Source organism: Brienomyrus brachyistius, chromosome 4 (genome assembly GCF_023856365.1).
Source record: "Brienomyrus brachyistius isolate T26 chromosome 4, BBRACH_0.4, whole genome shotgun sequence".
NCBI classification, from domain to species: Eukaryota; Metazoa; Chordata; class Actinopteri; order Osteoglossiformes; family Mormyridae; genus Brienomyrus; species Brienomyrus brachyistius.
The window spans coordinates 24989654-25010465 of record NC_064536.1 but is presented as its reverse complement, the minus strand read 5'-3'; the positions used below and the strand labels follow the sequence as shown (position 1 = coordinate 25010465).

At 44.2% G+C, this 20812-nt stretch overlaps 1 protein-coding gene and 1 non-coding gene across 2 annotated transcripts in view; both read left to right on the top strand.

Annotated features, from left to right (window-relative positions):
• Positions 1 to 20812, top strand: part of LOC125739860 (uncharacterized) — a 409273-nt gene that overhangs the window by 59472 nt on the left and 328989 nt on the right. The window contains exon 5 of the mRNA XM_049010379.1: positions 2787 to 3095. Coding sequence (XP_048866336.1) covers positions 2787 to 3095 — 309 coding nt within the window. The remainder of the gene's footprint in view (positions 1 to 2786; positions 3096 to 20812) is intronic.
• On the top strand, positions 11980 to 12052 carry trnaw-cca (transfer RNA tryptophan (anticodon CCA)). The gene has a single exon. It is a non-coding gene; the product is annotated as a tRNA-Trp (tRNA).

The window sequence follows — 20812 nt, the reverse complement described above, 5'->3', positions numbered from 1 at the left end:
TGTAAACAGCCAGCAGAAACAGAGGTACACTCCCTGTAACATCAGGCATAAATGAGACGCAGAGACCCTGTACTGCCAACATGCAGGTAAGCATTTATTTCTGCAAAACCCCCTGACCCTTACAAAGCATCCTGGGAATTGTAGTACTCATCACTCATTACACTCCCATCCATCCATCCATTTTCCAAACCGCTTGTCCTACTGGGTCGCTGGGGGTCCGGAGCCTATCCCGGAAGCAATGGGCACGAGGTAGGGAACAACCCAGGATGGGGGGCCAGCCCATCGCAGGGCACACGCACACACCATTCACACACACGTGCACTCCTATGCAATTTAGCAAGTCCAATTAGCCTCAGCATGTTTTTGGACTGTGGGGGGAAACCGGAGTACCCGGAGGAAACCCCACGACGACATGGGGAGAACATGCAAACTCTGCACACATGTAACCCAGGCGGAGACTCGAAGCCGGGTCCCAGAGGTGTGAGGCAACAGTTCTAACCACTGCACCACCATGCCGCCCCCTCATTACACTACACCCTTGGGAGGTAAATGGGTCTGCAGTTTACCATTAACAGTTCAGTGTCTGCTGAACAACTTTTCAACACCCTGCATATCCCCACACCATCTGTTTACATACACAAAGACACACTGGAGACAATCAGTTCGGACAGTGAGGTTTGAATGATCTTATGTGTGTTAAGGATTTATAGACCAACTACATCTTTTGATAGTATTGATAGCCTGTGTAGAAAATATGGCCTCCCACATAATAATTTCTTTAAATACCTACAGATTTGTCACAAAATTTCCCTCTTTTTCTGATTTCCCACCTGCTATGTGTCATGCCCGGCTCGTCCGCTCCTCGTGTGTGCCACGCCCCCTGATTACCCACATGTACTAACCTGATTGTCTCCAGTGTTGTCTGATTTCCATGCTTAGTCTTCGTGTATTTAAGTCCTGGTCTGACCTGTTCTCCTTGTTCGTCATTGTAGTTTGTTGTGGTCTGATGCTTGCCCGTTTGGTGTTCCCCGTTCCCAGACCCGATTAAAACCCTAGTTTTGCCCCGTATCTGCCCTGTCTGCCTGGTCCTTACCCGCCTGCCCGCATGATCACTGTTCCGTACGACCGTATGATCGTGACACTATGGTGCTGGAAAAACACTCTTTACTTTGAGAATGAAGGATTGATCTCAGCATTATACTCTCAACTGATGTGTTTTGCAGATCAAAACCTAGGAAATATTAAACTAGGTGGGAGAATGAACTCGGTGTGGATCTGACTGTGGAATACTGGTCTAAAACACTGTAGCATGCTGAGATTTAAAGTTCTGCACGGGGTTCAGTTCAGCAAAGCCAGGCTTGCTGACATATATCCTGGGAGGGATGCTGCCTGTGACAGGGGCTCCTTTCTCCAGCTGATCTAGCACATGCTGGCTGCTCTTGCTTTCTGGTTGGTTGGAGCTGCTATGTGGATCGTTTCTCATTCGCCATGCTCTGCCATAACAGGGTAGCAGATGACGACTTTGATTTAAATATAAACCAATCTGTCATCGTTGCATTCATGTCGCTTTTGGCCTGTAGGAGAATTTGGCTGCCCTGGAAATCTCCCACTCCTCCGTGTGCTGCTGCTTGTCTGGAAGACATAACTCACTTCATACAGCTAGAAAGAGATTAAATGTAGGCTGAGGGGTCTGTGAAAAAGCTCTACTCCAGATGGGAACCTTTCCTGTCATTCTTGGTGAATCTTAGGGAACTACGCACTCGGTGAGGGTCTCTGATTGTAACTGGAGGACCCCCCCATTTTTGTATATTCATTTGATTACCTCACAGGACGGCTGGTACATTGTGAGTGAGTGTATTCTGGACCATCTCACATATATGTTGGGTATATGTGTGTCTGAGCCTTTGACGCATGTTGGGGTTTGGCTATGAAAATGTACATTTTTGAACACATCAGCGGCAGTTCTAGATCATTTTAATGGTCGGGAGGGGGGCAGACAGCGGCCAATTGTTCTGATGGGGGGGACAGATGCATTTGACCTTCATGTCCCCGAAGTATCACGTACATTAGATTGTCAGTATTAAGGGGCAAAGGACACTTTTGAAAACCGATCAGCTATTTATGTAATGTTTGCAGTTACATTTTACACTTTTTACCAGTAATAGTACATTTATTTGACAGCCAAGCAGCATGTGCATTTGGGGGGGGGGGGGGGGGGGGAGTACAGGGGTGGCCATGTATGTTGTCCCCCCTCCCTTCGCCCCAAAACAGCCCTGCTGCCAAGGTCCATTTGGGTCGGGTGAGGGGACTCCTGTTGTAAATGCTGAAATGGGAATGTTACGCATTATTGTACATGCATCATATCATTCCTAAAGGGAAAATAAACAAAAAATTAAACTTCATTGATATATGGGAGGGGCAAGTAACAGTTTCTTTTTCAATGGGCTACTTCAGGGGTGAGAATATCCTATCATTTGATTGGCTCTCAGTTCCTAATTTTTTACCTAAATATGTGAACTTAAATGTGTGAGCTGGCAAATGAGGTTTCTGCAGGCTAATTTTCTGCTGAATGATCAGTTCAGTTAATCATTCATTACATTGTTTTGGTTTTTACCAATACAGTGATAGTAAACAGAACATTTATTAAAAACAAATTTTAATATTCTGCAGAGTAAAGTACTGCAGCCTACAGTAGACTGATACTGACTCTTTATTAATATGTGTATAAATGGTGTAATAGGGAGTGAGAGTTAATCAGCTGGGTGATTTTCATACTGTCCCTGCAGGTGTGTCCACACTGAACACGGTGTCTGTACAGAGAGGAGGATCTGTCACCATCCCATGTTCCTATGATGAGAGATATAAAACACATGTGAAATACTGGTGCAATGGGAGTGACTGGAGCTCATGTACTCCCATAGTACGCAGTGACTCTACACAGATAAGTGGTGAAGTGTCAATCATAGATGATCCTGACCAGCGAGTCTTCAATGTGACCATGAACAATCTGACAGCTACTGGTTCCTACTGGTGTGGTGTGGACATCACCGGAGGTGCAGCTGTGGGAACACGGGTTTACCTGTCAGTCACTGAGGGTAAGATGTCTGTACTGCAGACTGTAGCCAATAAGATGCACAGTATGTAACATGTCAGTCAGGCAGAAAGGAAGGAAGGACATTAACATGGAAAATGTTTTCAATATCAATTTTATGAAACTTAATTTACTATCAGTTATGTATGTTTAATGGCTTTAATTTAAAGTGTCTGTATGAATGTACAGGAAAATTAACTTGCATATTAGTATTAACTCTAAGGGAGACATCCCATAATACAGCCTGATGACCTCATCAGATACAGGTTCTGCTCTGTGTCTGATCTGCATGTTACACCTGGCAGCTGTATAGAGGCCTCAGGATTCACATATTTCTAGTTTGATACATTTGTATAATATGACAAATATTACAGATCTGACTATTTTCTCCATCAGACACCCAGTCAGATGTCTTTCATAAAACATCACAGGCATCAGCTTACTGAAAACAGACATACAGACATATTCATCTTACAGCCATTTATCATGTGTGCAATGTTTGGAAAACATAAAATGTAGGTTTTTACTCTCATACATCAAAAACTTCCATTCAGATTTCAGACATTTGTAGGGATTAGTTGTTACTAAAGGTGTACAGACTGGGTGATTGTCTGCAGGTAGTTTCTAACTGCAGCAAAGGCCAGTGTTACAGTTACACTCTGTAATAACTGATCCAGTTCCAGCATGAATACATTATGATTTATTAATAACATTATTTATCTCACCTGCCCACTATCCGGGCCCTGGGATGTGGACACTCTGGTCACAACCGTAATTTATTATTCTGCATCCAAACAGATATTTTACTGAATATATCTGGTTATTCATTTTCAGTTTTAGAAATGACCTTTCACAGTCTGTACTGACTGACAGATCAGGGCAGAGGTGCTGTAAAAAGGGGGGTAGAGTTAGGATGATTCCATGGACCCCCAATTGATGGGACACTAAGAAATTAGGAACATAATCGTATTGGTCTGGGCTGAGGGCCCAATCTGATATGCTTTCAGGGGCCCAAAATCTGTAGTGGCCCCCAGGAACAGGGATGTTTATTTGTTATGTAACAATCCTTTCTCTTGTTTCCACTGCTGTCCATTCTTGGCACATGATGAAGAAGGAGGGAATAATGAAAAACAGAGGTAAGCATCCAGCAGCACTTACAGCAGTGTGGTGTCCAGCTATGAGCGTCTCCCTGATCACACAGTGATGGGAAACTTCTGTTACTTTATGGGAACATTGATTTTCTTTTATTCCTTAATTATAATTTCCCTGTGATGGCATCACATCCAGGTTGAGCCCCTGCTTTGTGCTCTATGCTGCTGGGGAAAGGCTGAAGGCCAGCTTAGAAGATGGATGGATGGATGGATGGATGGATGGATGGATAGATGGATGGATATAAAATGTTGTTTAAAGTCACAGCAAGAAAGATAAGATAATAAGAGAATCCTTTATTAGTCCCACAAGCGGGAAATTTGCATAGTCACAGCAGAAAGTGGACAGTACAAGAATAGAGTAGCAAAAATTAACAGAAATATGATAAAAACTATATATGTACAAGTGGAAATATATAAATATTAATAAATGTACAACATTAACAGTAAAACTGGCAGTTAAAATTCTGTAGCTATTTTCATATTATTTGTTAATGTCTCCTGTTACTCACATGTATCCTGTGTAACAGTACAGATTTGGCTGTACCATGTTGTTATAAAGCATGTCAGATTTTACTGTTTAAATCCAGCCTTTTATTCAGCTCCTTGGTCCAGCTCTCTCTGTATGTAGGACTTGGTTTATTGGTGCTGCTGTTCATGCTTATAATTCTATCAGATTAGATTCACTGCACTGTTCTTCAGATTAAAATGTGTTACGTGTGACTGACAGACACACTGATGTATTATATGTCTGACAGGTGGGAGCAGGTTCTGGATGCTGTACTGAAAGCTGGGACTGGTGTGTTTTATCTGATCTGCACCATCATCGCCATTCAGCTGCACTGGAGCACCTATAGAAAGAGGGGATCCAATCAGAGAGAAAATTAGGGAGGGGTGAAAATGGGTCTTAAGAAATTCTGATATACAAGCTTAATTTACAAGAAATATACAAGCTTGTTTATCCTGTTAAAATGATTAATGTACAGCTTCTATTAGCGCATATAAATGAAAAACCATAAGGCTGTATCAGCAGGTTCCTGCTGTGCTTGTATGAAATGTGTCTCCATATAGTTTTGTTTATGCTGTAATCAGAAGAGCAAGAAAGTACAGTGGTACCTCGACCCACGAACAGTCCTGTTCACGAACAAATCGGGTTACAAACCAGATGTTCTAAAATTTTTGTACTGGCTCGCGAACCGTGTTTCAGGCTGCGAACACAAACATCCCCCAAACGGGTCCATTGAAAGCGCTCCAAAGAACCACCTGAAACACGAATAAGGGAACATTATAACGGTTGTGGAATGTATCAAAAACTTGTCGTAGATGCATGTCTTTACTATATTTCTTCAGGGATTGAATATTTGAAAAAAAAAAAATAGAGAGAACGTTCTGTCATAGCTTTTGTGATGGTTTTTAACAGTCACATATCAATGCATAAAATCACAGTACTTCATTAATAACAAATTATTAAGTAACTCCTACTTCTGTTATATTCTCCATTCACACATAGTGACAACTGCGTATTGTTTGTTTGCAGTACAAACAAAGATGTCCATCGCCATACAGCGCGTGGCAGTATGAGATGTGCATAAAAAATTCAGGCATATGAAAATAATGTACAGTGTAATAAAAAAATCACATTTTCGAAAGTACTGTATTGTTGTTTACTCTGTCTTTTAATGTTAATTATTTAGTTTTTGGGGGGGATGTTTTGTGGTTCTTTTCCGTGTTTTGGCGTCTTTCGAGCGACCAGCCTGCCAACAAGCGTATGCTCAGTTGGTTATTGGTCCGCCTTCCGTAAACATGTTATTTTTATGATTTTTTTGTATTTACATTATTTTAAATAGGAAAAATTGATTCAGGTCGCAAAATTTTCGGGTCACGAACTGAGTCCTCGAACGAATTAATTTCGTGAACTGAGGTACCACTGTATGGTCATGCTACTGTAACTGCAGTGAGGCCTCTCTCACACGGCCCTGCTCAGTCTGTCCAGTCATACCATGAGAGTCAGTGGAATATAGAGAGGTTGGTCTGCAGTGTTGGATTATCGGATGGGAACCAGTAGAGCCAGTGCTTTGTATGACTGATAGCTTTTGCTTCACAAACGCGTTGCTGCCACCTGCTGGTTAACTGTAGTATAAGTGTTAATAATAATTTACTCATTAGTGAAACTTAAATTGTTTGTTCTGATTTAATAAATGATTGATATAGATTTGGTTTACTGTGCAGTTTTTATTTTCTGGAGTTATTAAACTGATTAAAAAGAAGAAGCATTTTTCAAGCTTAAAGTGAATGTTTTTGTGGTTTTCAGCTCACGTTGCAGTACCAGATCCCACCAATCAGTGACCCTGTCAGTGTCGCTGGTCATTCCACTTTCTGTTCCCCTAGTCTTTTATGCTTCACAGGTCCTAGTGTGTTCCACTGCTGTCTGGGCTGCTGTGTGGCTGAATGGGTTGAATGTTTAGCAGAAAACCAAGCATTTTCCCTGTCATGGGTTTGAGGCTCTCCAGAGCCCAGCTTCACTTTGACATTTTGAGTTTTTGTTTTTTTCCCATTGTTACCTTGCATTCTGGTTATTTCTGTATCGGATCTTGTTTTTGTTTGTGTCTGGTTATCTGCAGTAGTTTTGTAATTATTTCACCTGTGTTCCCTTTATCTCCAGTGTAGCCTTAGTCCCTAGTGTGTAATTGATGGTGATTACCCTCACCTGTTCTTCATTGCCCACAGGCTCTCGTTTAGTTATAGCCCCCACCTGTCCTTTGTGGAAGCCCTCGTTATTATGTGTATTTAAGTGCCTGCCCCCACCCTGTTCCCGAGTCGGCCATTGTATTTGTTCCTGCGTGCGGCTGCTCACTCCCTGCCTTTCTCTGTGTTCTGCATTGTTTTCTTCTGTGCTTCTCCCTGCTTTCATTCTTGTTTTCTACCTGCCTGTCTTTATACCCCTCATGCTTCCTTTTGTTTCTCTTTGTTTTGAGTTCAGATACAATAAAGTCCCTTGTTGTTTCTGTGAGCTGCAACATGGATCGTCCATCACTCCCCCCTGCCCCACTTACCAATTCTCTGTAGAGGGGATGTAACCTAAAGTACGCTACTCTCCCTAAACCGCTGCTTAGAGACTTGGTGCACATCTCAAAACATTGCCTTCATTTATAATTAGATTCAAGATTCAAGAGGTTTATTCATCACGTACAGTAGAACTTGTAGTGAAATGTATCTCCGAGTCACCCTATTTGAACATTTGAAGCAATGATAATTCATATGGTGACCGACCCGCCCATATATATTCTTATAGTACACAGACCACTGCGATCATACATTTTCCTTCTGAGAGAATTCGGGGAACTTCTCTCGGACTTTTATTAACTCCCGATTCCGGCCCACATGGGGCCACTCATCCTGTCTTCGCCCCTGTAGCTCCGCCCGAGGTCACCCTGGCCCCTGTAGCTCCGCCCAAGTTTGCCTTGGGCCCTGCATATTGGCACGAGGTCACCCCCATCCTAGTGGGGATGGACCTGGAGGATACCGCTCCAGAAGACTTGGATTGGCAGCCCTTGGACCTGGTCCTGAGTCCCACGTTTCAGGCTCTAGCCTCCACCTGAGGCTTGGGCTGATTAGGCCCCAAGCACCTGTTCCATCTGTGGTGCAGACAGGGGAGCAGTACAGGGCCAGGCTGGTTCACTGTCTTTCAAAGGGGGAGACAGGGACGTATCACTCATGCCAGCCGTCCAGGACCAGTTTCCAACTCTCCTGCCTATTACCGTCCTGCAGTCCCCCTGTCACCCTCCAGTCCCCCTGTCACCCTCCAGCTCCCATTCTGTAGTCTCCTCATCGCCCTCCAGTTCCCATCCTGTGGTTTCCATCCACACACTTGACTTGCCTCCATCTCCTAAATTGCAGCTGCTCATTCTTCATCTAGGCCTGTGGTGATCCATTCACCCCATCCTTGTGTATCTCGTCCCCACTCTGGCAACCTTCCAGTGTCCCTTTGACCCCAGTCTATTACTACCCAGTCCCTTCCTCCTCGGTTCCTGAGCCTGTTGTCCCATCAGGCTCATTTTTTTCCTTTCCCTTTCAGTTCCCCTTCTCTTTCCTGGTCCTGGCCTCTTGTTCCTGTTCTTGTCCCTCAGTCCTCACATCCTGTTTCCAACTGGTCTCTCTCTGGTTCTGTCCCTCAGTTCCTGTGTCCTGTTCCCAGTTTATAGGTCCCTGGTCCCCAAGGTCTGTTCCCAGCTGTGTTCCCTCATCTGCTGGCCCCATCCCAGTTCCTGTTTACCCTGTCTGTCCTACCTCCCTTATTGTTTCGCCTCCTGGTTCTGTCTGTCCCGTTCCCTGTGTTCCATGGTATATCTAATGTCATGGAATTTTTTTGTACCCTTCTACTGACTGATACCTTTCAGGAATGAGATCCCTTTGATGCTTTGTAAGCTCTATGTGAATCATGTCAGGAAAATCCTACTAGAACAGCTGAACTTCATCTGGGGTTAATCAGCATCACTTTAATTGCCTGCAGGTGTGAACCCAAAAAGACTGTATGCTGTAATGAAATCAAAAGGTGCTTCATCAAAGTATAAGTTTAAGGAAGTGCAGACTTACTGTATGCAACTTGCATATTTTTTATAGTTTCCCCCTAACAGATTTGTTTGCTTTTCAATTGAATTGTGCAGATTACAGGTAACATTAAAGGTGGGAAAAGTTTTGAAATGATTCATTTTGGCCTCATTTTTTACATTACAAATGCCAGGTATTTTAACAGGGTTGTGTAACTTTTATATCCACTGTAAACATGTTAATGAAAATGTCAGCCGTCTGGCGGTGAAACGATGTAAATTACTTCCACAATCAAACTATGGAAATGAAAATTACTGCATGTCACCAGAACATAAAGTAAAATGGTCATGGGAGATTAGTACTTGCACTAAATCACAATATTATAATCAATATAAAGAAACAGGATAAGCAGCTGGAGGACGGATGAATGAATGAATGACCTCTGCTGTATAATCAAATACTCACAGTAATCTGTAGTCACAAATAAGCAGAAAAGGTAGATGTTTAGTGAACATTTTTTTTCCATTACATACAGTATAGAATAATGTGTGACCTATTGTGGTTTAAACACTTCCTGTTTGTAGTGCAGAGGTTAAATGCAGCCTGACAGAATGATTTTACACATGACTGCAGTCTTGTTTGTGTCCACCATGTGGCAGCAGTATACAGGAATGGTCTTATTCTGTCTCGTGGCTGATGTGTGTATACATTCATATACCCTGATAGCATGGAATTTTGCCTCCAGCTTTGTGTCTTCGATCTAGGCAGGAGCGAATTACCTACCAACAACAGTATATTAAATTATGTATAGTATATTACAGTATATTATAGTATATGTACAGTATATTAAAGTATGACAGAATTATATTATGCACTTTTCTTTAGGAACAAAATTGCATAGTTGCATAGTTAAAGTAACAGGAAATCCAGCAGGACTGGGATCTTAAGAGAACTTTGCCAAAGACTGCATCAAGACTGTAAGAATGACACTGATCCAGCACCAGCACTGACCCCCCCAGCTTCTCAGGACAGGAAGTCAGTCCAGACCAGGTACCACCCCCCAGCCAATAAGCTACCTGCAAGCTGCAGGGTTTATTGTCCTGCAGACAGTTTCCTGCTGTTGTAGAGCCCCAGCCACACATGTCACAGCCAGCCATTACTGTAAGTGATGATGTTGGTCAAGTGGGCTGTGCAAAGGCAGCATGACAATAAAGTTTGTGGTCAGTTGGTGAGAAGGATCTATATCTATAATGAAATGACAGGCTGTGAATTTGGGCATCTGTGTCTGTCGGGGGCTGAGAGAAACACAAATAGCTCTCAGTCTGATAGGACGGCTGATAAGGCCCAGGTGAAGTGAATCAATGTGCTCATCACCTGACTTTGCCCCCCCCAGGACAGCCCCCACCCCTGTCTTACAGTGACACCTTCCTATTAGGCCTCTTGTTTCCTACTGATCCACAGATATTAAAAGGACCTACTACAGTGGCACTATAGAAAACTGTATAACACATAATAAAGGCTGAACCAAAGGCCTGAGGACAGACCCTCTGTATGCAGCACACAGTGTTTCTGCAGAGTGTCACACTCACATCCTGTATGACGACATTTCTGCTTCTCAGAATAAGTGTCTGAGAATATTTTCTGCATCATGCTAATGATTTAGCTGCTTTATGCTTTATGCGCATGAGTGAAAAACAAGGACATATTTGCATCACTTGCATGTATTTTTATTCTCTGAGCTACAATGATTCTGGAGAGGACCTGAGAGGCTCGGAGGGCCAGTGAGGCCGCAGGGTACTGAGAGAACTGCAGGGCAGGAGCAGGAGGACGGCGTGGCTCCTCTCCTCTCAGCCGCAGCAGGAGTGTCGTCAGGCGGGATAACGTCGAGTAGACAAGAGTCTGGGTGACTGATCCAGATAGTGTCCCCCATCTCCCTCTGTTGGAAACGGAGACTCAGCCAGCCCCTCTACTGCAGCCCAGGAGATACTGCTGACTGCACCGGGACTTAGGATAGAGGACAGAGTGTCAAACCAGCCCACCATGGAGACACGGGGCTCTGGAGGGTCAATGTAGGGGTGTCTTCTTCATCGTGGAGGTGAGCCCAGTATGGGTGGGGTGATCCACCCGCCGGGCGACTCCTCAGGGTCCTCGAGGTCGCTCTTGCTCAGTGGGTCGATGAGGGGATTGTCTACCAACCATCACTGTGCGTGAAGCTCAGAAACTAGGAGGAGGTCAGGGGAGAGTGTACAGGTGGAGATGTGAAGCGAAGGAGGTTTCCAGAGATACCTGTTATCTTGCTCATTTGACTTCCTCTGCCGGCCCCTGGAGGATGGGCTCCACCTCTGCGTCTGGTTCCTCAAAAGTTTCTTTCTTCTAGGGAGATTTTTCTTGCCACTGTTGCCTCTGGCTTCCTCACTGGGGGCTTTGGGCAGCGATAATGTAAAGTGCCTAGAGACACTGTAATGGGAAAATGCACTGAAGGATTGAATTGTTCAATCATTCTGTCATAACATGCGGGAATCCCGGATAGGTGTTTCGCAAAACAGAAAGGAGGTTTAATTAAACTATTCACACAGGGACTGCAAATTAACACGACTGCAGGGATCAGAATAAGAAGGTTAGGACAAAGAAGGACACGGACTGACAGGAGAAGTGATGTTAATCACCAGACAAGCAATGACTAGACAAACAGGTGCTTGCATACATAGACTAATGAGGGGCAACAAGCATCAGGTGTAGCCCATCATGGTCACGTGAGGGAGGAGACAGGAGGGTCAGGCAGACATGGCAGGCAGGATGTGACATCACTGTTTTATACCTCGCAGTTTATTTCAGTTTACTTGTGAAGCTGCAGAAAATGGCTGTGAGTCACATGACTAACACAGGAAAGTGGGCAAGCTGAAGATTTACGTTTTTTTTTTCTTTGGCTGCAGCTGCAGCTAAGAGCAACTGGACTGCAACAGTGAAATGATGGATCTTGAGGCCTTACTGTCAGGAGACCATGTCTTCTGTTGGTCTTGCTGTGGTTCCTCAAAGTCCCTCTGTGTCTTTAGCTCATCATGATATTAGATATCTGACTGATTCACCTGCTATCTCAGCACTCCTGAGTGTTGGCTTTGAATGTAACCATGACTGTGTCTCTCTGCAGTTTGCAGGCTTCCTCTGATCCTTCCTCTGATCACTGATATCACTGACCCAGTGGCCTAATGGATAAGGCATCAGCCTCCAGAGCTGGGGATTGTGGGTTCAAGTCCCATCTGGGTTATTGGGGGCAGCGTGTGGCTCTGTGGGCTAAGTCTGTGTGCCTGTAATCAGAAGGTTGCAGGTTCAAACCCAGCCTCAGCCTGTGGGTCCTTGAGCGAGGCCCTTAACCCCCAGCTGTTGTGGGAGGCGTAAAGACAATTTCCCTACGGGGATCAATAAAGTATTGATTATTATTATCACATGGCATTTCTCCACCTTCCAGTGCCCTGCAGTGGACTGACGTGCTGTTGAAGGTTTACCTCACTTTACACTGTGTGCTTCCAGCATTAGAATCCAGATAATTATACTAATAAATAACTATGATAAACAGAGAAATTCATGGTCTTCTTTATTCATGCAGATTTTTTATTTTGTAAATAGAGTCTGTGCATTGATAGTTCATTAAATTCTCACTTCCTGTTTAAAATGTCCACTCCCCGCTCACTCTGCCTGCTGTGTGTAAGAATAGAAACGACAGAGACAGTGAAGGTACAGAGGATGAGGAAGTGAGAGTCACTCTCCACAGGTCTGGGCTCAGTGACACACACACGTATGGATCCTCTGATGCTCCTGTTTCTTCTCATTGCTGGGCTCACAGGTGAGTGTCACTCATTACAGTGAACTGAGTAGAGATCTCTCTCCTGCTCCTCACACACTGTCAGCCACAGTATGGAGATCAGGATGGAGATCTGGTCAGGAGAAATAGCAAAATATCAATTTTGAAGAGATTCACTTGCCTTGTGTAACGTTGTCTTGGAAATTTTGAATATTTTTTGGATTCCTATGGTTGTATTCATGGGCGTCGTTAGGCCAGATCAATCAGGGCTGTAGCTCTGAGTATTTTACGCCCGATGCCAATCTTCCTTCAAAAGAGAAAAAAGTCAAACCCCTGGTAACTTGACTCAGTCCCTGATCTGTTCAGTAGCTGGAAACTCCCCTGGGTGTTTGTATCAAAACATTTGCAATTGCTATGCTAATATTTGCATGTAACAGGTTATTGATAATATAAATGTAATATCTAAGTATTCATTGTAATACTGCCATGTGTTTCTTTAGTAACCAAACAGTACAAAGACTGTTAGTGCAGATAAAATGCCCTTGTCTTCTGCATGCTTTGATGTTCTGTGTTGTGTACGATTATCTTACTGGGGTCATTTCAGCAGCACAGGTGGTTATGTGAGCAGACAGCCGGGATGCCGTCAGTCATTTCTGTGTGTACAGTCAGAGGGGTCTAAACACCCAGCTTCACGTGCTACTGCAGCAGGTCTCTGCTTATCAGGGCTCAAGATCAGCCTCAATTAAGCCCCGTTCATACTTTCCTTTTCCATGTGGCTTTGCTGTATTTTGGTTGGTCTATGAAAGTCAGTGCTGCCACCTACTGGAAAGATCTAGTCCGTTATCTTGCACAAGCGCAGTCGACATGCAACAATGTGCATGATCTTCACCAAACAAAAAATCTGGGCTAAACATGCATCATCAACAGATATCTGGCGTAATCCCTTGATAACGAAATTCATGTCACCTCACCCTGTATGATACTGAAAGAATAAATTGCTCTTCAGGGGTGGAGATTAGACCTGCTTGTCTTTCACTCTACACCAGGTTTGCAGGGCTAGTTAAGCTCTAGCTGTTAGACACTGGGGGCAGCGTGGGGGCCTCACACCTCCAGGCTTGTGGTTTTGGTATCTGGCCCAGCTCTCTGTGTAGAGGTTGCATGTTATTCCTGTATATATACTGGTTTCCTATGACGTCTCTGGTTTCATATCTAAAGTCACATGTTCTAGGTGAAGTGGTGCCTCTAAAAGTGCCCATAGTGACTGTGTGTGAGTGTTTGCCCTGTGACAGACTGGCATCCTGTCCTGGATTTTCCTCTGCCTTGTGCCCTGTGCTGCCTTATATCAGCTCAATGCTCCTTGTACGTTACTGACTCTGTACTGGATAATTATGTAGAAAATGAATGAATGAATGAATGATCTAAAATATGTGTAGACCTTTATTAATTGTTATTTGCACACATTTATTAATCGCCAATATCACATTGCATGAGTACGAGTTGGAATCTAATTCTTGCCTTCCCCCATCTTGCTCTCCATAGCTCAGGGCTGATGGCACAGGGGCAGCCGATGTGTGGCCCCCTGCAGCTGGGGGTTATGGGCAAGGACCCACAGACATGTGACTATTCTGCCAAGGCCGGGCTTCGAACTGGCGACCTTCCGATCACGTTTGCAGTTTATGTATCTTGCTGCTGTATGAAAAATTTCCCCCCAGGATCAATTAAGTTAATCTGATCATATATTATTATATGATTCCCCAAATGATGTAGACTTACAGCAAAAGGGTCACGGGATTTGAAACTATCATGTGGTATCAGGTACAACATGCAGGTCTGTGCAATATGGAATGTGTCAGATTTAGATAGAAGTGCCTTTTATAATATAACTTTCATTAATCCACAGATTTGATTTTTACATATTTTCTGCATAATCTGGTTAAAATTGAGGGATCTAGCGTTACCCCTGACAACTTCCATCCATTGCATGGATATACACTGACCACTGCTGCAGCAAAGTGCATCACGGGACCCAAACCACAGCGACCACAAGCTGGTCTCAGCCCTGGAGCCTCATAGGATATTTCACAGCGTCACAAATTTTAACTTTAGATGTTTGCATCTGTGGAATTTGTGAATTATAATGATAAATGTATCACAAGGGTATTTCTCTGCAGTTCTGCATGTCTATCAGTTGTCTATTAATATTTATTTGGGTGCTGTTTGTCATTCTTTGTATACTATGTCTAAACAAGTAAGCTTTCCAATGCAGTTGTAGAATATGGCAAATAAAACGTCTTTTTTTAAAAATATCTATACAAATTTTATTGTTCTAGTATCAGCAAAATAATTCATATATTATCTATTCTATAGCTCTTGGCATCAATGCATGTTATCACTATCAATGCATAAAAAGCCTGCTTCAATTCGAAACTGACATTATATAAATTTTTTTGGTTTGTCACCTGATTTTCATGCATAACTTACAGTTTACCAGAGAAATGTCTTGGATTTATCTAAGATGATATTTGATATTTCATGACTAATGAAAATATTGTCAGTCTAATGGACAAATAGTTTTTACTACCTTGAGTACTTTAAAGAAAAGCACAGGCTGAAATTACAGTTCACAGCCACACGAGGGCAGCAAAGCTATGGACACTGTGTGTCAACGTAGTAAATGAGAATGTGAGCCTTCTGGTGGTGAAACAGTATAAAAACTTTTGCAGTCAGTCTATGAAAATGAAAGGTACTGTAGATCATTGCATGCCGGCGCTGGGGAACGTAAAATTAAATAGTGACTAGAGACAAGTACCCGCTCTCGATCACAGTTGCATGTTTAAGGTAAACATACAGACAACAGAGACTTTTCAATACATTACGAATAACATTCGTAATAGATTTATATGTTTAAATTCTAATTGCTCCTTGATGACTGGTGCCCTGACCAGGATAAACAGCTGGATGATGGATGGATGAATGAATGATTGAATGAATGAATGAATGAACCCTGCAGTAAAATCAAAAACTCTCAGTATTCCGTAATCACAAATAGGCCAAACAGATAGACGTTTGTTGAATTTTTTTTTTTATTACATACAGAAAAATGGATGATCTATTATGGTTTAGTCACTTCCTGTTTTTAGTGCAGAAGTTAAATGCAGCTTTGTGTCTCGGATCTAGGCAGGAGCGAATTACATACCAACAACAGTATATTAAATTATACAAAATGTTTTCACCAGGAAATTAATCTGAAAATTATTCAGATTTGCAGATGTATGCAAAAGTGTAGATTTCAGGTCCAGAGAGTACAAATCCAGACCAAGATTTTGTTTCAACCAACCAGTTGAGTATAAATAGTCACAGTCACAGAGTACTCAACTGGTTGCTTGAAACAAAATATTGGTGTAGATTTATACTCTCTGGACGTGAAATCTCCACCTTTGGATGTAGGTATACATAGTTAAAGTAACAGGTAATCCAACAGAATTGGGATCCTAAGAGAACTTTGCCAAAAGCTGCATCAAGACTGTAAGAATGACACTGACCCACCACCTGCACTGACCCCCCACGTTGACAGGAAGTCAGCCCAGGCGAGGTCTTGCCCCCCAGCCAATTCGCCGCCTAGTAGCTGATGGTACAGCACTGGGTGATCTGGGTGGTAGGGGTGGGGGGGGGCAGTATGGTCAGAACAGAGGGGAAGTACTTCCCCAGGAAGTAGAAGTGGAGAGTGAGGACAGCTCAATTAATTATCAGTCACACTATCTCAGTGCTGCTATACTGTATGCAAATCATGGCAATTTTATTGTCTTGCAGACAGTTTCCTGCTGATGTAGAGCCCCAGCCACACATGCCACAGCCAGCCATTACTGTAAGTGATGATGTTGGTCAGGTGGGCTGTGCAAAGGCAGCATGACCATAAAGTTTGTGGTCAGTTGGTGAGAAGGAGCGACACCCCATGTAAACCCAACAGGAGAGAATGAAACTGTTGGTCTGCCCACGTCAGAGGAGTTTCAGTTCGACTGCTCATCCTCCAGGGGCCTTCGGCTGTGACCGAGGCCTCTGTAGGTACTCAGGACCTCGGCTCCACCAGTTGATTCCAGCTATCTGAGATAGTGTCAGTCCCCTGGTGATGTCGTCAGCTGGGTTAATATTGTTATCTACATTTTGCCATGACTGACAATCTGTCAGCTCCTGTATCTCCGCAATCCTAGTCCCTACAAATGCGTTAAAATGAAAGGATTCGAACTGATGCCAAGTAAGAACAGTCATAGAGTCCATCCAGTAGCTGACGTCACAGATCCCTACAGTACGGTCCTTCTGTAGTACTGCCACTAACTCGACTGCAGTCAGAGCTGCACAGAGCTCCAGTCTACAGATTGACTGCTGCCGCTTAGGTACAGCTCTGGACCTCCTGGCTAAGAAGGCAGACTTTTCTTGCTCCAGAGTTTCTAGACCAGGACCTTGTCTCGGGTGGTATATGGGACTATGAACCCAAGTGGGTCATACTGGCTGGTGAGGACTTGGTAAACCCCCCACATTGTGGGTTCAGCTCTCTCTGTCTGGCTATATTCATATCCCAAGGTGTCTGATTAGCACTGCCAGCGTAACCTGAGGATGTGCTGCTGTGGGTCAGAGCTTGGCTGCATGAGCCAGACCTTAGTACTCTCTGCTTTGGGCTCTAGACTGAGATTTTGGGTGACCTCTGGGTAGTTACAAGCCCATTTGCGTTAGTTAAATCCTCCCACAGGTAGAAGGCGTTGCAACTTACTGAGGAGTTCAAGATTCAAGACTTTTATTGTCATTGTTCAGTTGCCTGGACAACAAAATTAACTGACAGACCACAAAGATGCAAGTGACAGAGACTTTACAAGATTAATAAATAAATAGATAAATAAATAAATAACACAACAGTTAAAATAGCAGCTGTTAAAATGATTATATGGAGCAGATCTACACATACTCCCTCCCACTCACCTACCCACATACACTTACGATCACCGTATGTTTCCATAGCAATAATGGGGAGGAACAATGTCATGGGTCTGATGCATTTATAGTTCTGACGCATTTAAGACAGTTTGATGAATAGGTGATGGTTTGGATGTCAATGGTCTTTTATAATCGCCCTGGCTCTAGAGAGACATCTAGAGCTGGCAATGGAATCTAAGGAGGGGAGTGGGCAGCCAATCACCTTCTCTGCTGTACTATTGACTCTCTGGAGTCTCTTCTTGTCGGTACCTGTACAACCAGCGTACCACACGGGGATGGCGTGCATCAGCACACTCTCGATTGTGGCTCAGTAGAAGGACACCAGCAGATCGGTCTGCAGCCTATTCCATCTCAGGACCCTCAGGAAATGGAGGCGCTGCTGGGCTTTCTTCACCAAGGCGGTTGTGTTTGTGGTCCATGACAGGTCCTTGGAGATGTAAGTCCCATGGAACTTCAAGGAGGACACCTTCTCCACGCAGTCACCTTTATGTAGAGGGGAGGGGGATCAGCTTTTGCCTTACGGACGTCCATGACCACTTCCTTGGTTTACCTAGTGTTGAGGGTTAGGTTGTTGTAGTCACACCATTCTGTCAGACGCTGGACCTCATCTCTATAGGCGGTGTCAACATCGTTAGTGATGAGCCCAACCAGGGTGGTGTCATCTGCGAATTTGATAATGGTGCTGTAAGAGTGCATGAGGATGCAGTCGCTGGTGTAGATGGTGAACAACAGACGGCTCAGTACACATCCTTGTGGTGAGCCAGTGCTGAGTGAAAGGGTGGATGATCTCCGGTCACCAACTTTGACATATTGTTGCCAGTCAGTAAGAAAGTTCTTGTTCCATGCACATGTAGCGGGGCGGGGGGGTCCATGTTAACCAGCTTGGCTATAAGGATGTCCGGGATGATGGCATTAAGAGCTGAATTAAAATCGATGAAGAGCATCCTTACTGAAGTCCTAGGATTCTCTAGATGTTGCAGAGCAGAGTGGAGGCCAATGGAAATCTCGGTGGACCTGTCTGCCTTATAGGCAAACTGATGGGGGTCAAAGCCAGGTGGGAGGCAGTCCTTTATGTGCTTTAGGACCAGCTTCTCAAAACACTTTGCAACCACAGGTGTCAGTGCAATGGGTCTGTAGTCATTGAGGCTACTTACAGTGGAGGACTTGGGGACTGGGACTATTATTGCAGATTTCAGGCAGTGAGGGACACTGGCTTGTGACAGGGATATGATAAAAAGTGTGGTGAACACAGGAGACAACTGGTCAGCGCAGACTTTGAGCACTCTCCCAGGTATTCCGTCAGGGCCAACAGCTTTCCTCTGATTTACTGCTCTGAATATATTACGGACCTGATATTCTTGAAGGGTGAGTGTGTGTGGGCTGAGCTCAGAGGAGGCTATGGGCAGGGCAGTTTGCATGGAAGGAGTATCTACTGTACAGTTCTCCCAAAGCGAGCAAAGAAGTGGTTTAATTCCTCTGCTAATGAAATGTCCATGTTTCCCATAATTTCCCGCTGCCTTTGTAATTAGTAATTTGTTTCAGCCCCTCCCATACCTTTCTGGGGTTATTGTCTGAGAGGTCATTCGATAGTGTACTTGAATAGGCCCATTTTGCTTCTCTGATGCCTTTTTTAAGGTCTGCTCTTGCTCTCCTGTACATATCCTGGTCCCCAGATTTATAAGCAGAATTACGTGCTTTTAACAGTGCCTTACCTTACCCGTCATCCAGGGTTTACGGTTGGGGTAGACCCGGACCCGTGTTTCCATGGTGACAGTGTCCATGCAATGCGTGATGTAACCCAGCACTGCAGAGGTATAAGTCTCTAGGTCATCATGTTCAAAAACACTCCACTCTGTAAGGGCGAAACAGTCCTGCAGCTGAGCCAAAGCTACATCAGACAAGGTGTTAATAGTCTTGGTGATGGGCTTTGTCTTTTTCTTCAATGGTATGTATCCCGGGACAGCAAGCAGGGAGAGGTGATCAGACATACCCAGCTGGGGGAGGGGAACAGATCTGTAGGCTCGCTTGATATTTGTGTATACATGGTCTAAGGTGTTATTCCCTCTCGTGGGGCATTTCATGTTGAACAAATTTAGGCAGCACAGTGCTTAAGCATGCTTTTTTTAAATCCCCTACGATGATGTGTACTCCCTCTGGATATGTCCACTGCTGTTCAGAAATTGAATCATGCAGATAGGCAAGGGCGGAGCTAACAATAGCATCCGGAGGTATATAAACAGCGGTTATTAACACTACAGGCAGTTCCCTAGGCAAGTAAAATGGTCTGCACACAACAGACATTGCCTCTATGTCCGGGGAGCAGACTGTGGTGATGATCTTAGTGTTTGTGCACCAGTTGTTATGTGTGTAAATGCACAAACCTCCACCTCTGCTTTTTCCGGCTGCAGCCTTCATGTCGCTGCGGTGCATTGTGCGGTCTGCTAGCTGCATCGAGGTGTCGGGAATTTCCTCTCGTAGCCACGTCTCCGTGACGACCAAGCCACAGCAATCGCGGACGAGTGGATGTCCGGATAGTAGGAGGTTCAGTTCGTCGATTTTGTTGACGATCGACCATGCGTTGGTCAGAAAGATGCTGGGAAGCGGAGGATTAAAAGGCTGCTTCTTTGGCCATCAGGTAGGTTTTCCCTGTTCAGATTGTGTCACAGGAAGCTGAGATGGGGCTGGTCCTCCTTAAGCATTCACAGCTGGAGAAACATGCTCTTTTCATCACCACTAATGGCTACTTTGCACTCCTGGAAATGGAGGAGGAATCAAAACAGCAAAGCATCAAGTGACGGCCAAAGATATTCATTTAGGCTCATTCCCCTGTAGGTGAAAGAGCAATAAAAGACAAGTCTGTTCTTGCCGTTATGCTAAACTAACTGGCGTGGGATGTTCCACCCAGGACTGCCCTCAGCGGTGGCTGGTGGAACCTTACACACATAGCCAGCTTCAACTAATTCAGTGATTTTCCTACAATAATCTGTAGCTGTATCAGAGCCTCTAGCTAGATGCTTCTCAGCTCCTCTAAGGTGAGCAGGAATAGCTTCCATATTGACTGCTAAAGGAGGAAAACTTGTTTTCCACCGAAGTCGAGTCTCATATCGGTCAACGCCTTTGACTGAAACTTTAACTGTACAATCCTCGAGTCTCTTAACTGCCTCAGTCTCCTGTCTGTACTGAGTGATGAGCCTTGTTTCCATTTTTCTCTGTCAGTATCTTTATTCCGTGATTTTGTTA